Source organism: Salvelinus namaycush, chromosome 1, assembly GCF_016432855.1.
Source record: "Salvelinus namaycush isolate Seneca chromosome 1, SaNama_1.0, whole genome shotgun sequence".
NCBI classification, from domain to species: domain Eukaryota; kingdom Metazoa; phylum Chordata; class Actinopteri; order Salmoniformes; family Salmonidae; genus Salvelinus; species Salvelinus namaycush.
In genome coordinates this window covers 10,963,315-10,977,406 of record NC_052307.1, presented here as the reverse complement: position 1 = coordinate 10,977,406, position 14,092 = coordinate 10,963,315, and the positions used below count along the sequence as shown (strand labels likewise).

At 49.6% G+C, this 14,092-nt stretch overlaps 1 protein-coding gene across 1 annotated transcript in view; it reads left to right on the top strand.

The window, feature by feature from the left end:
* Positions 1–13,101, top strand: part of LOC120050384 (multiple C2 and transmembrane domain-containing protein 1-like) — a 141,374-nt gene extending 128,273 nt beyond the window's left edge. The window contains exons 9-12 of the mRNA XM_038996973.1: positions 9,145–9,331; positions 12,525–12,572; positions 12,681–12,702; positions 13,019–13,101. Coding sequence (XP_038852901.1) covers positions 9,145–9,331; positions 12,525–12,572; positions 12,681–12,702; positions 13,019–13,101 — 340 coding nt within the window. The remainder of the gene's footprint in view (positions 1–9,144; positions 9,332–12,524; positions 12,573–12,680; positions 12,703–13,018) is intronic.
* Positions 13,102–14,092: the final 991 nt, after the last annotated feature.

Here is a 14,092-nt window from a genome sequence, read left to right as displayed (position 1 = left end):
CCAGAGTCTTTGCCTCTATTGACAGAGCTGTGTTTCTGTGATGGCACAATTACCTCTCTGTAGCCTGTGGGACAGTGAGTGACAATGTCTGCCTTATATGTCTCCTGCAGAATGATGATGTCAACATCTTTAAGATTTTTGTTGAACTCCAGTGCTAAACTCTTCAGTCCAAAGGTTGATGAGTTTAGGCCCTGAATGTTCCACATGCTAACTCATAGTGATTTCATGTTGCAAAAAGAAAGAATAGCACAGTCAGAAATACAGTAACTACTAACTATTAAGTTGTTAAGCGTTCTATATATATACTCTACCGTTCAAAAGTTTGGGGTCACTTAGCAATGTCCTTATTTTTGAAAGAAATGCAAATTTTTTGTCCATTAAAATAACATCAAATTGATCATATATACAGTGTAGACATTGTTAATGTTGTAAATAACTATTGTAGCTGATTTTTAATGGAATATCTATATAGGCGAACAGAGGCCCATTATCAGCAACTATCACTCCTGTGTTCCAATGGCATATTGTGTTAGCTAATCCAAGCTTATGATTTTAAAAGGCTAATTGTTCATTAGAAAAACCTTTTGCAACTATGTTAGCACAGCTGAAAACTGTAGCGCTGATAAAGAAGCAATAAAACTGGCCTTCTTTAGACTAGTTGAGTGTCTGGAGCATCAGTATTTGTGAGTTCGATTACAGGCTCAAAATGGCCAGAAACAAATAACTTTCTTCTGAAACTCGTCAGTCTATTCTTGTTCTGAGAAATGAAGGCTATTCCATGCGAGAAATGGCCAAGAAACTGAAGATCTCGTACAACGCTGTGTACTACTCCCTTCACAGAACAGCGCAAACTGGCTCTAACTAGAATAGAAAGAGGAGTGGGAGGCCCCGGTGCACAACTGAGCAAGAGAACAAGTACATTAGAGTGTCTAGTTTGAGAAACAGACGCCTCACAAGTCCTCAACTGGCAGGTTCATTAAACAGTACCTGCAAAACACCAGTCTCAACATCAACAGTGAAGAGGCAACTCCGGGATGCTGGCCTTCCAGGCAGAGTTGCAAAGAAAAAGCCATATCTCAGACTGGCCAATAGTCAGGCTGTGGTACACAGGGCCTGTGTACAAGGAGTGGTGTGCAGGGGTGTGTCAGGGGGGGCCAGAGAGCTTCTCTCTGTAGTAGGTGTCCCCATGTGAGCTTCCTTGTTGACTGGGGGTGTGGGTAAAGGGTTGTCGGGGGGGGTAAAGGTGGGTCAGTGGGGTTGTTAGGGGTGGTGAGGGGCTGCAGCTTCTCTCTAGGAGTATCTACAGTCTGCTCTCTGTGCTGCAGCACCCTCTTGATGACAGACAACTCCTTTGCCATCTCCTCCTTTACCTGCACCAGCTCTCTCCTCATGGTGGCCTTTACCTCCTCCAGCGCTGTGGTAAGGCTCTCTCCTCATGGTGGCCTTTACCTCCTCAAGGGCTGTGGTAAGACTCTCTCCTCATAGTGGCCTTTACCTCCTCCAGCGCTGTGGTAAGGCTCTCTCCTCATGGTGACCTTTACCTCCTCAAGGGCTGTGGTAAGACTCTCTCCTCATAGTGGCCTTTACCTCCTCCAGCGCTGTGGTAAGGCTCTCTCCTCATGGTGGCCTTTACCTCCTCCAGCGCTGTGGTAAGGCTCTCTCCTCATGGTGGCCTTTACTTCCTCCAGCGCTGTGGTAAGACTCTCTCCTCATGGTGGCCTTTACCTCCTCCAGCGCTGTGGTAAGGCTCTCTCCTCATGGTGGCCTTTACTTCCTCCAGCGCTGTGGTAAGGCTCTCTCCTCATGGTGGCCTTTACCTCCTCCAGCGCTGTGGTAAGGCTCTCTCCTCATGGTGGCCTTTACCTCCTCCAGCGCTGTGGTAAGGCTCTCTCCTCATGGTGTCCTTTACCTCCAGCGCTGTGGTAAGACTCTCTCCTCATAGTGGCCTTTACCTCCTCCAGCGCTGTGGTAAGTCTCTCTCCTCATGGTGGCCTTTACCTCCTCCAGCGCTGTGGTAAGGCTCTCTCCTCATAGTGGCCTTTACCTCCTCCAGCGCTGTGGTAAGGCTCTCTCCTCATGGTGGCCTTTACCTCCTCCAGCGCTGTGGTAAGGCTCTCTCCTCATGGTGGCCTTTACTTCCTCCAGCGCTGTGGTAAGACTCTCTCCTCATGGTGGCCTTTACCTCCTCCAGCGCTGTGGTAAGGCTCTCTCCTCATGGTGGCCTTTACTTCCTCCAGCGCTGTGGTAAGGCTCTCTCCTCATGGTGTCCTTTACCTCCAGCGCTGTGGTAAGACTCTCTCCTCATGGTGGCCTTTACTTCCTCCAGCGCTGTGGTAAGGCTCTCTCCTCATGGTGGCCTTTACCTCCTCCAGCGCTGTGGTAAGGCTCTCTCCTCATGGTGGCCTTTACCTCCTCCAGCGCTGTGGTAAGACTCTCTCCTCATGGTGGCCTTTACCTCCTCCAGCGCTGTGGTAAGACTCTCTCCTCATGGTGGCCTTTACCTCCTCCAGCGCTGTGGTAAGACTCTCTCCTCATGTTGGCCTTTACTTCCTCCAGCGCTGTGGTAAGGCTCTCTCCTCATGGTGGCCTTTACCTCCTCCAGCGCTGTGGTAAGGCTCTCTCCTCATGGTGGCCTTTACCTCCTCCAGTGCTGTGGTAAGGCTCTCTCCTCAGGGTGGCCTTTACCTCCTCAAGAGCTGTGGTAAGGCTCTCTCCTCATGGTGACCTTTACCTCCTCCAGCGCTGTGGTAAGGCTCTCTCCTCATGGTGGCCTTTACTTCCTCCAGCGCTGTGGTAAGGCTCTCTCCTCATGGTGGCCTTTACCACCTCCAGCGCTGTGGTAAGGCTCTCTCCTCATGGTGGCCTTTACTTCCTCCAGCGCTGTGGTAAGGCTCTCTCCTCATGGTGTCCTTTACCTCCAGCGCTGTGGTAAGACTCTCTCCTCATGGTGGCCTTTACCTCCTCCAGCGCTGTAGTAAGACTCTCTCCTCATGGTGGCCTTTACCTCCTCCAGCGCTGTGGTAAGGCTCTCTCCTCATGGTGGCCTTTACTTCCTCCAGCGCTGTGGTAAGGCTCTCTCCTCATGGTGGCCTTTACCTCCTCCAGCGCTGTGGTAAGACTCTCTCCTCATGGTGACCTTTACCTCCTCCAGCGCTGTGGTAAGACTCTCTCCTCATGGTGACCTTTACCTCCTCCAGCGCTGTGGTAAGGTTCTCTCCTCATGGTGACCTTTACCTCCTCCAGCGCTGTGGTAAGACTCTCTCCTCATGGTGACCTTTACCTCCTCCAGCGCTGTGGTAAGGCTCTCTCCTCATGGTGGCCTTTACCTCCTCCAGCGCTGTGGTAAGGCTCTCTCCTCATGGTGGCCTTTACTTCCTCCAGCGCTGTGGTAAGACTCTCTCCTCATGGTGACCTTTACCTCCTCCAGCGCTGTGGTAAGACTCTCTCCTCATGGTGGCCTTTACCTCCTCCAGCGCTGTGGTAAGACTCTCTCCTCATGGTGGCCTTTACCTCCTCCAGCGCTGTGGTAAGTCTCTCTCCTCATGGTGGCCTTTACCTCCTCCAGCGCTGTGGTAAGGCTCTCTCCTCATAGTGGCCTTTACCTCCTCCAGCGCTGTGGTAAGGCTCTCTCCTCATGGTGGCCTTTACCTCCTCCAGCGCTGTGGTAAGGCTCTCTCCTCATGGTGGCCTTTACTTCCTCCAGCGCTGTGGTAAGACTCTCTCCTCATGGTGGCCTTTACCTCCTCCAGCGCTGTGGTAAGGCTCTCTCCTCATGGTGGCCTTTACTTCCTCCAGCGCTGTGGTAAGGCTCTCTCCTCATGGTGTCCTTTACCTCCAGCGCTGTGGTAAGACTCTCTCCTCATGGTGGCCTTTACTTCCTCCAGCGCTGTGGTAAGGCTCTCTCCTCATGGTGGCCTTTACCTCCTCCAGCGCTGTGGTAAGGCTCTCTCCTCATGGTGGCCTTTACCTCCTCCAGCGCTGTGGTAAGACTCTCTCCTCATGGTGGCCTTTACCTCCTCCAGCGCTGTGGTAAGACTCTCTCCTCATGGTGGCCTTTACTTCCTCCAGCGCTGTGGTAAGGCTCTCTCCTCATGGTGGCCTTTACCTCCTCCAGCGCTGTGGTAAGGCTCTCTCCTCATGGTGGCCTTTACCTCCTCCAGTGCTGTGGTAAGGCTCTCTCCTCAGGGTGGCCTTTACCTCCTCAAGAGCTGTGGTAAGGCTCTCTCCTCATGGTGACCTTTACCTCCTCCAGCGCTGTGGTAAGGCTCTCTCCTCATGGTGGCCTTTACTTCCTCCAGCGCTGTGGTAAGGCTCTCTCCTCATGGTGGCCTTTACCACCTCCAGCGCTGTGGTAAGGCTCTCTCCTCATGGTGGCCTTTACTTCCTCCAGCGCTGTGGTAAGGCTCTCTCCTCATGGTGTCCTTTACCTCCAGCGCTGTGGTAAGACTCTCTCCTCATGGTGGCCTTTACCTCCTCCAGCGCTGTAGTAAGACTCTCTCCTCATGGTGGCCTTTACCTCCTCCAGCGCTGTGGTAAGGCTCTCTCCTCATGGTGGCCTTTACTTCCTCCAGCGCTGTGGTAAGGCTCTCTCCTCATGGTGGCCTTTACCTCCTCCAGCGCTGTGGTAAGACTCTCTCCTCATGGTGACCTTTACCTCCTCCAGCGCTGTGGTAAGACTCTCTCCTCATGGTGACCTTTACCTCCTCCAGCGCTGTGGTAAGACTCTCTCCTCATGGTGGCCTTTACCTCCTCCAGCGCTGTGGTAAGACTCTCTCCTCATGGTGGCCTTTACCTCCTCCAGCGCTGTGGTAAGTCTCTCTCCTCATGGTGGCCTTTACCTCCTCCAGCGCTGTGGTAAGGCTCTCTCCTCATAGTGGCCTTTACCTCCTCCAGCGCTGTGGTAAGGCTCTCTCCTCATGGTGGCCTTTACCTCCTCCAGCGCTGTGGTAAGGCTCTCTCCTCATGGTGGCCTTTACTTCCTCCAGCGCTGTGGTAAGACTCTCTCCTCATGGTGGCCTTTACCTCCTCCAGCGCTGTGGTAAGGCTCTCTCCTCATGGTGGCCTTTACTTCCTCCAGCGCTGTGGTAAGGCTCTCTCCTCATGGTGTCCTTTACCTCCAGCGCTGTGGTAAGACTCTCTCCTCATGGTGGCCTTTACTTCCTCCAGCGCTGTGGTAAGGCTCTCTCCTCATGGTGGCCTTTACCTCCTCCAGCGCTGTGGTAAGGCTCTCTCCTCATGGTGGCCTTTACCTCCTCCAGCGCTGTGGTAAGACTCTCTCCTCATGGTGGCCTTTACCTCCTCCAGCGCTGTGGTAAGACTCTCTCCTCATGGTGGCCTTTACTTCCTCCAGCGCTGTGGTAAGGCTCTCTCCTCATGGTGGCCTTTACCTCCTCCAGCGCTGTGGTAAGGCTCTCTCCTCATGGTGGCCTTTACCTCCTCCAGTGCTGTGGTAAGGCTCTCTCCTCAGGGTGGCCTTTACCTCCTCAAGAGCTGTGGTAAGGCTCTCTCCTCATGGTGACCTTTACCTCCTCCAGCGCTGTGGTAAGGCTCTCTCCTCATGGTGGCCTTTACTTCCTCCAGCGCTGTGGTAAGGCTCTCTCCTCATGGTGGCCTTTACCACCTCCAGCGCTGTGGTAAGGCTCTCTCCTCATGGTGGCCTTTACTTCCTCCAGCGCTGTGGTAAGGCTCTCTCCTCATGGTGTCCTTTACCTCCAGCGCTGTGGTAAGACTCTCTCCTCATGGTGGCCTTTACCTCCGCCAGCGCTGTAGTAAGAATCTCTACTCATGGTGGCCTTTACCTCCTCCAGCGCTGTGGTAAGGCTCTCTCCTCATGGTGGCCTTTACTTCCTCCAGCGCTGTGGTAAGGCTCTCTCCTCATGGTGGCCTTTACCTCCTCCAGCGCTGTGGTAAGACTCTCTCCTCATGGTGACCTTTACCTCCTCCAGCGCTGTGGTAAGACTCTCTCCTCATGGTGACCTTTACCTCCTCCAGCGCTGTGGTAAGGCTCTCTCCTCATGGTGACCTTTACCTCCTCCAGCGCTGTGGTAAGACTCTCTCCTCATGGTGACCTTTACCTCCTCCAGCGCTGTGGTAAGGCTCTCTCCTCATGGTGGCCTTTACCTCCTCCAGCGCTGTGGTAAGGCTCTCTCCTCATGGTGGCCTTTACTTCCTCCAGCGCTGTGGTAAGACTCTCCTCATGGTGACCTTTACCTCCTCCAGCGCTGTGGTAAGACTCTCTCCTCATGGTGACCTTTACCCCCTCCAACGCTGTGGTAAGGCTCTCTCTCAGCTGCTGGACAGAGTTCTTCAGCTGGGTCCTGCACTGGTTGATCTGGTCCTGTAGAAGCTCTGTGTCTGGGCTGGAGGTGGTGTAGCTGGGGTGCTGCTCCTTTAGCTCAGTAACCCATACCTCTAACAGAGCCAGCCTGTCTCTCAGCAGTCTGGAGGTGGTGTAGCTGGGGTGCTGCTCCTTTAGCTCAGTAACCCATACCTCTAACAGAGCCAGCCTGTCTCTCAGCAGTCTGGAGGTGGTGTAGCTGGGGTGCTGCTCCTTTAGCTCAGTAACCCATACCTCTAACAGAGCCAGCCTGTCTCTCAGCAGTCTGGAGGTGGTGTAGCTGGGGTGCTGCTCCTTTAGCTCAGTAACCCATACCTCTAACAGAGCCAGCCTGTCTCTCAGCAGTCTGGAGGTGGTGTAGCTGGGGTGCTGCTCCTTTAGCTCAGTAACCCATACCTCTAACAGAGCCAGCCTGTCTCTCAGCAGTCTGGAGGTGGTGTAGCTGGGGTGCTGCTCCTTTAGCTCAGTAACCCATACCTCTAACAGTGTTGTAGCTGGTGTTCTGTCCTTGTCTTTTTTGGTTTCTGCTAGCTTCCTTGGGATGGGGAAGTCCTGCACAACAGAGCTGAGTGCAGCCTCACTGCCCTGGACCATGACAGTGTCGTTCTGGTACATGTTCACCGTCAGAAACCTGTTTTCCTGGTCCTTCTCACTGTCCTCAAAAATGTGGATTTGCCTTCCTTTGCAGATGCCTTTCTTTGTCATATAGCTGAAATGCCTGGTTACAGCTGTATGACAGGCAGTAGTGTGGTCTGTGTAAAAGAACAGGTTGTAACAGTCCTGTTGTGTGAGCAGTCAGCAAAGTACGTTTCTTGGTTTTCCCTCAGAATTCTGTGTTTAAAATTGATTCTTCCCTTCTCTGATTTGATTTCTGCTGGCAATTCAAAAAAAGGGGTGGAAAGTCTCTCTGTTTCTGCTACTGCTGGTGCTGCTAGCATGCCTCAGTGGCCATGTTGCTATAGTTACCACCAGTAAACAGTTGGAGCTAAAGGTAAGCTAGTTGACAAATTTGAATATGGCTAGCTAGCACAATTAAGATTGACAGAGAGTGAGTTAAAAGACCAATCTTTTCCTCCTGTGTTGATCTTCAGTTGTACAATTTGATTACCTTTACATTTTTTGCTAATTTAATTGTGTTAATCTCACTCTTAACAACCAGAAAGTTATAACAAGTCAGGAGCTGTTCTTCTGCATGACTTCTCTCTCTCTCCCCCCATCTCTGCCTCTCTCTCTCCCACATCTCTGCCTCTCTCTCTCCCACATCTCTGCCTCTCTCTCTCTCTCTCTCTCTCTCTCTCTCTCTCTCTCTCTCTCTCTCTCTCTCTCTCTCTCTCTCTCTCTCTCTCTCTCTCTCTCTCTCTCTCTCTCTCTCTCTCTCCATCTCTGCCCCTCTTTCTCTCTCCCCCCATCTCTGCCTCCCTCTCTCCCACATCTCTGCCTCTCTCCATCTCTGCCCCTCTTTCTCTCCCTCCCCCCCTCTCTCTCTCTCTCTCTCTCTCCCCCCATCTCTCTCTCTCTCTCTCTCTCTCTCTCTCTCTCTCTCTCTCTCTCTCTCTCTCTCTCTCTCTCTCTCTCTCTCTCTCTCTCTCTCTCTCTCTCTCTCTCTCTCTCTCTCTCTCTCTCTCTCTCTCTCTCTCTCTCTCTCTCTCTCTCTCTCTCTCTCAATTCAATTCAATTCAAGTGAAATAGATAATAAACAATAAAAATGAACAGTAAACATTACACTCACAGAAGTTCCAAAAGAATATAGACATTTCAAATGTCATATTACTGTATGTCTATATACAGTTTTGTAACAATGTGCAAATAGTTAAAGTACAAAAGGGAAAATAAATAAACATAAATATGGGTTGTATTTACAATGGTGTTTGTTCTTCACTGGTTGCCCTTTTATTGTGGCAACAGGTCACACATCTTGCTGCTGTGATGCACACTGTGGTATTTCACCCAGTAGATATGGGAGTCAAAATTGGGTTTGTTTTCAAATTCTTTGTGGATCTTTGTAATCCGAGGGAAATATGTGTCTCTAATATGGCCATATATTTGGCAGGAGGTTAGGTTTACACCTCTTTTTGTGGGCAGAGTGCACATAGCCTGTCTTCTCTTGGGGTCTGCCTACGGTGTCCTTTCTCAATAGCAAGGCTATACTCACTGAGTCTGTACATAGTCAAAGCTTTCATTAAGTTTGGGTCAGTCACAGTGGTCAGGTATTCTGCCTGAGGGCCAAATAGCCCTCATTCTGTTTAGGGCCAAATAGCATTCTAGTTTGTTCAGATTTTTTGTTAATTCTTTCAAATGTGTCATATAATTATATTTTTGTTTTCTCATGATTTGGTTGGGTCTAATCTCTCTCTCTCTCTCTCTCTCTCTCTCTCTCTCTCTCTCTCTCTCTCTCTCTCTCTCTCTCTCTCTCTCTGGCTCTCTCTCTCTCCCCATCTCTGCCTCTCTCTCCCCATCTCTGGCTCTCTCTCTCCCCCCATCTCTGCCTCTCTCTCCCCATCTCTGCCTCTCTCTCTCTCCCCATCTCTGCCTCTCTCTCTCTCTCTCCCCATCTCTGCCTCTCTCTCTCTCTCTCCCCATCTCTGCCTCTCTCTCTCTCTCTCCCCATCTCTTCCTCTCTATCTCTCTCCCCATCTCTGCCTCTATCTCTCTATTGTCTTTTCTACCTCACTCTTTCTCGTCCCCTCTTTCTCCTGCTTTTACCAATATCTCACTCTTTCTCACTCTCGTGGTTTTGTTTTTTCCTCTCAATGTTAGTCTACATAGAACTGTACGTCTCAAATTCCAAATATGTGTGTGTTTTTCAGGTGTTCGATAGACCTGTCACCGCTCAGTAAAGAGCACACTCATAAGTTGGACCTGCCGCTGGAGGAGGGCGAGGGCATGCTGGTGCTGCTGGTCACACTCACGGGGGCAGCAGCAGTGTCCATCTCGGACCTGTCGGTCAATATCCTGGACGACCCACACGAGAGACACCAGATACTACAGAGATATGTGAGTTAGTTTGTGTGTGTGTGTCTATGCATGCGTGTCTGCGTCACTAAGGCTGGGTTTACACAGGCAGCCCAATTCTGATATTTCTTCACTAATTGGTCTTTTGACCAATCACATCAGTTTTTTTCAAATCAGATTTTTAGATCTGATTAGTCAAAAGACCAATCAGAATTGGTCTGCCTGTCTAAACACAGCCTATGTGACCTTAACAGCAGCTATCAGGCTCTAGGTCTCTCCTGCTCCCTCTTGTGGAGACATGAAGCTGCAGCATTATATCACGGACTTGTAAGTACAGCAATGTGAACTTGTTTTTCATTCAATCACATTTCCAACCAGTAGCCAATCAATACTGATAAATGGATCGTTCAGAGAAACAACACCCTCCAGGCCCTGTTTTTCTCACCTGTCCGTGTTCTAAATGGCTCCAGGGTGAAGTTTCCAGTAAGTACAGATCTAGGATCAGCTTCCCCTCCTCCAATACTAACCTTAACCATTAGTGGGGGAAATGCAAAACTGACCCAAGATCAACTTCACTCTACACTGTATACATGTCTGTTCTGCTTTACCAAATCAAATCAAATGTTATTTGTCACGTGCGTCGAATACAACAGGTGTAGAGCTTAACGTGAAATGCTTACTTACAAGCCCTTAACCTATATACAGGAGGTACTGGTACAGTCAATGTGTGGGGGTACAGGTTAGTCAAAGTGATTTGTACATGTAGGTGGGGGTAAAGTGACTATGCATAGATAATAAACAGCGAGTTGCAGCAGTGTACAAACAAAGGGGGGACGTCAATGTAAATAGTCTGGGTGGCCATTTGATACATTTTTCTGCAGTCTTATGGCTTGGGGGTAGAAGCTGTTAAGAAGCCTTTTGGACCTAGACTTGGCGCTCCGGTACCGCATGCCGTGCGATAGCAGAGAGAACAGTCTATGACTTGGGTGACTGGAGTCTTTGACCATTTTTTGGGCCTTCCTACCAAGCCTTATACTGCCCCAACATTTCCATCAAAATGGCTTTGACCTGCTAACTACTGCTGAAAGAGGGGAGGGGACAGAAAGAAACAGGCTGAGGTAGAGAGAAGTGGAGAAAAAGAGGGGGCTGAGAAGACAGTCTGACAGATTCTATTGAAACTGAAGCTGCTGTGAATCCCTCTTCTCTCTCCACTGAGAGACCTTGGTTTCTAGTGTATTAGGGTTTTATACCATAGTGTGAGTGGGTGTGAATATTTATATTTGTGAATATGTAAAAGTCTCTGTAGAGTGTGCTAGTGTGTTACTGTGTGTGTGTGTGTGTGTGAGTGTGTGTGTATGTTAATGAACCCGTCAGTAGGACCTCAGTGTGTTTGCTGTAAAAGGCATGGTGTCTCTCTGAGGAGTCTTAGGCTCCCTGTCCTCCTGAGGCCCTCCCGCCACAGCACAATACACTCCGCCTGTTGTCTTAATGCTGTTAACCCTTCACTGGCTGCCACTCAGCCATCAGCCCAGCACAAAGACACACACACACAAACACTCACACAGGGCTCTGGAGCTCACTCTCTGACAGGCCTGATGGGGGACACTCGTCATATATCAACAGTATGTCATCTGGTGGAAGATACTTCACTGTCTGATAATGCATATTGAGTCCTGGAGGAGTGTTGTTCCAACACTGTGCTCCTTCATTAAGAAGGGACTGAATACTCCTACAGCGCTGTGTGTGTCATTTATATCTCTGTAATTTCAACATATTCTAGCAACCTACTTCATTTGATTGTATGTAGGAGTTTGATTGATTGTGTGTGTGTGTGTGTGTGTGTGTGTGTGTGTGTGTGTGTGTGTGTGTGTGCGTGTGCGTGTGTGTGTGTAAACTGTGCTCTAATTTAAGTGTAGAGTCCTGCTGGGTTGTGTGGTTGATCTGGGTGAGCTCCAGTGGAGAGCGCTCCACAGGCCAACCACGGACGCGTGACCTACATACAACGCTAGCAGCTCATTGGCTGGCCACGAGAGCACTTCCCGTGCTGCAGTGGCATCCTACGCTCAAAGGGGGGAGCTCTAGGACCTAGACAGATGGCGGGAGGGCCTCTCTTCCTTCACTCACTTTGAGCTAGGGTCGGGAGTGTGTGTGTGTGTGTGTGTGTGTGTGTGTGTGTGTGTGTGTGTGTGTGTGTGTGTGTGTGTGTGTGTGTGTGTGTGTGTGTGTGTGTGTGTGTGTGTGTGTGTGTGTGTGTGTGTGTGTGTGTGTGTGTGTGTGTGTGTGTGTGTGTGTGTGTGTGTAATAGTAATAGCGAGAAGTAAGGGATGAGGTTGTGCTGGCAGGGGTAGGCATGCAAAATGAAAAGAAAAAGCTATTTCACCTTTTACAACTCCAGAGCCCCTGTTTTTCTGCGCGTTAAACAGAGACATTTCCCCCATCTTTTCTCTCCCTCGTTTTCATGTTTGCTCTCTGTCTCTCTGTGTAGGTTCTGCTCTCTGTCTCTCTGTGTAGGTTCTGCTCTCTGTCTCTATGTATAGGTTTTGCTCTCTGTCTCTCTGTGTAGGTTCTGCTCTCTGTCACTCTGTGTAGGTTATGCTCTCTGTCTCTCTGTGTAGGTTCTGCTCTCTGTCTCTCTGTATAGGTTCTGCTCTCTGTCTCTCTGTATAGGTTTTGCTCTCTGTCTCTCTGTGTAGGTTCTGCTCTCTGTCTCTCTGTGTAGGTTCTGCTCTCTGTCTCTCTGTGTAGGTTCTGCTCTCTGTCTCTATGTATAGGTTTTGCTCTCTGTCTCTCTGTGTAGGTTCTGCTCTCTGTCACTCTGTGTAGGTTATGCTCTCTGTCTCTCTGTGTAGGTTCTGCTCTCTGTCTCTCTGTATAGGTTCTGCTCTCTGTCTCTCTGTATAGGTTTTGCTCTCTGTCTCTCTGTGTAGGTTCTGCTCTCTGTCACTCTGTGTAGGTTCTGCTCTCTGTCTCTCTGTGTAGGTTCTGCTCTCTGTCTCTCTGTGTAGGTTCTGCTCTCTGTCTCTCTGTATAGGTTTTGCTCTGTCTTTCTGTATAGGTTTTGCTCTGTCTCTCTGTGTAGGTTCTGCTCTCTGTCTTTCTGTGTAGGTTCTGCTCTCTGTCTCTCTGTGTAGGTTCTGCTATTCGTCTATCTGTGTAGTTTCTGCTCTTCGTCTCTCTGTGTAGGTTCTGCTCTTCGTCTCTCTGTGTAGGTTCTGCTCTTCGTCTCTCTGTGTAGGTTCTGCTCTTCGTCTTTCTGTATAGGTTCTGCTCTTCGTCCTTCTGTGTAGGTTCTGCTCTTCGTCTTTCTGTATACGTTCTGCTCTTCATCTTTCTGTATAGGTTCTTCTCAGCGTCTCTCTGTGTAGGTTGTGCTCTCTGTCTTTCTGTATAGGTTCTGCTCTTCGTCTTTCTGTGTAGGTTCTGCTCTTCGTCTTTCTGTATAGGTTCTGCTCTTCGTCTTTCTGTATAGGTTCTGCTCTTTGTCTCTCTTTATAGGTTCTGCTCTTTGTCTCTCTGTATAGGTTCTGCTCTTTGTCTCTCTGTATAGGTTCTGCTCTTTGTCTCTCTGCATAGGTTCTGCTCTTTGTCTTTCTGTATAGGTTCTGCTCTTTGTCTTTCTGTATAGGTTCTGCTCTTTGTCTCTCTGTATAGGTTCTGCTCTCTGTCTTTCTGTATAGGTTCTGCTCTTCGTCTTTCTGTGTAGGTTCTGCTCTTCGTCTTTCTGTATAGGTTCTGCTCTTCGTCGTTCTGTATTGGTTCTTCAGTTGGAGGGGGACAGTGTGGTTTGGTTTGAAGAGGACTGCCACCATTAGCATATTCCTTTTCTCCTGACTGATGCCCTTTTAATGAGAGAATTTAATAAAGATGTACCTTATCAAGACACACAGATAACAGCAAGTGCTGGTACTAATGCTGTACAATACCCAAAGCAAATTAGTCCGAGTGTGTGTGTGTGTGTGTGTGCACGCCCTTGTGCTTGCACGTCTGTGTGTGTGTCTCAGTGTGTCTGTGCATGTGTTCATGAATATGTGTGTGTGTGTATGTGTGTGAAGCATTGCTCGGGCGAATGTATTCCCTGATATCATCAGTATGGAATCAGCTGTCTAGCAGACGGCCGTACAAAAAACCCACTAGTACTAATCACTGCATCCTCCCTAATACACCACCTAGCCTTCACCCCCACCTCCCACCCCCCATCAACCAACCAACCAACCAGTAAGCTATTTAGGGAAGGGGGTTGGTGAGGGTTTCAAGTGCCATGCATTGTCATCGTCATAGCGCCCGGGCTTTGAAGCAAAGAAGATGGCTCTTTAAAAACGTATGGTCGAGGAACGAACACAGTTTAAGTCCCTCTGTCCCTGACTTCTCACTACTGGCCCGGCCCAACATCATTAACACAGCACAGTCATATCAGATGACTTTCAGCTTTCAGCTGGCTGCCTGACGAGACCCTCCTCCCTCCACAGTAAGTCCCTGTGTAAATGGTGAGGCAGCAGAAGGAAGACGTTAGCCCGTTTAAAGTGCTTTCCGAGGTCAGCCTACAATGCAGGCGTTTCCCTCCCCTTAATCTGCCTCCATTGAAGAGAACTGATAATACTCACCTGAGAGTGGGCTCTGGAGACGCTGGGTTTCTCCAAGTCCCTTTTCTCATCCTATATGGCTTATTGAAATGTGAGTGTCTCCATTATAGTCTGGCCCTAGTCTTTGGTCTGTTTGATGAAGACCCACACGGATGGGCTTATAGCTGTTATTCCCCACCTGGAATAGGTTTGGATGCTATTCTGTCTATTGTGGTTGTTAATT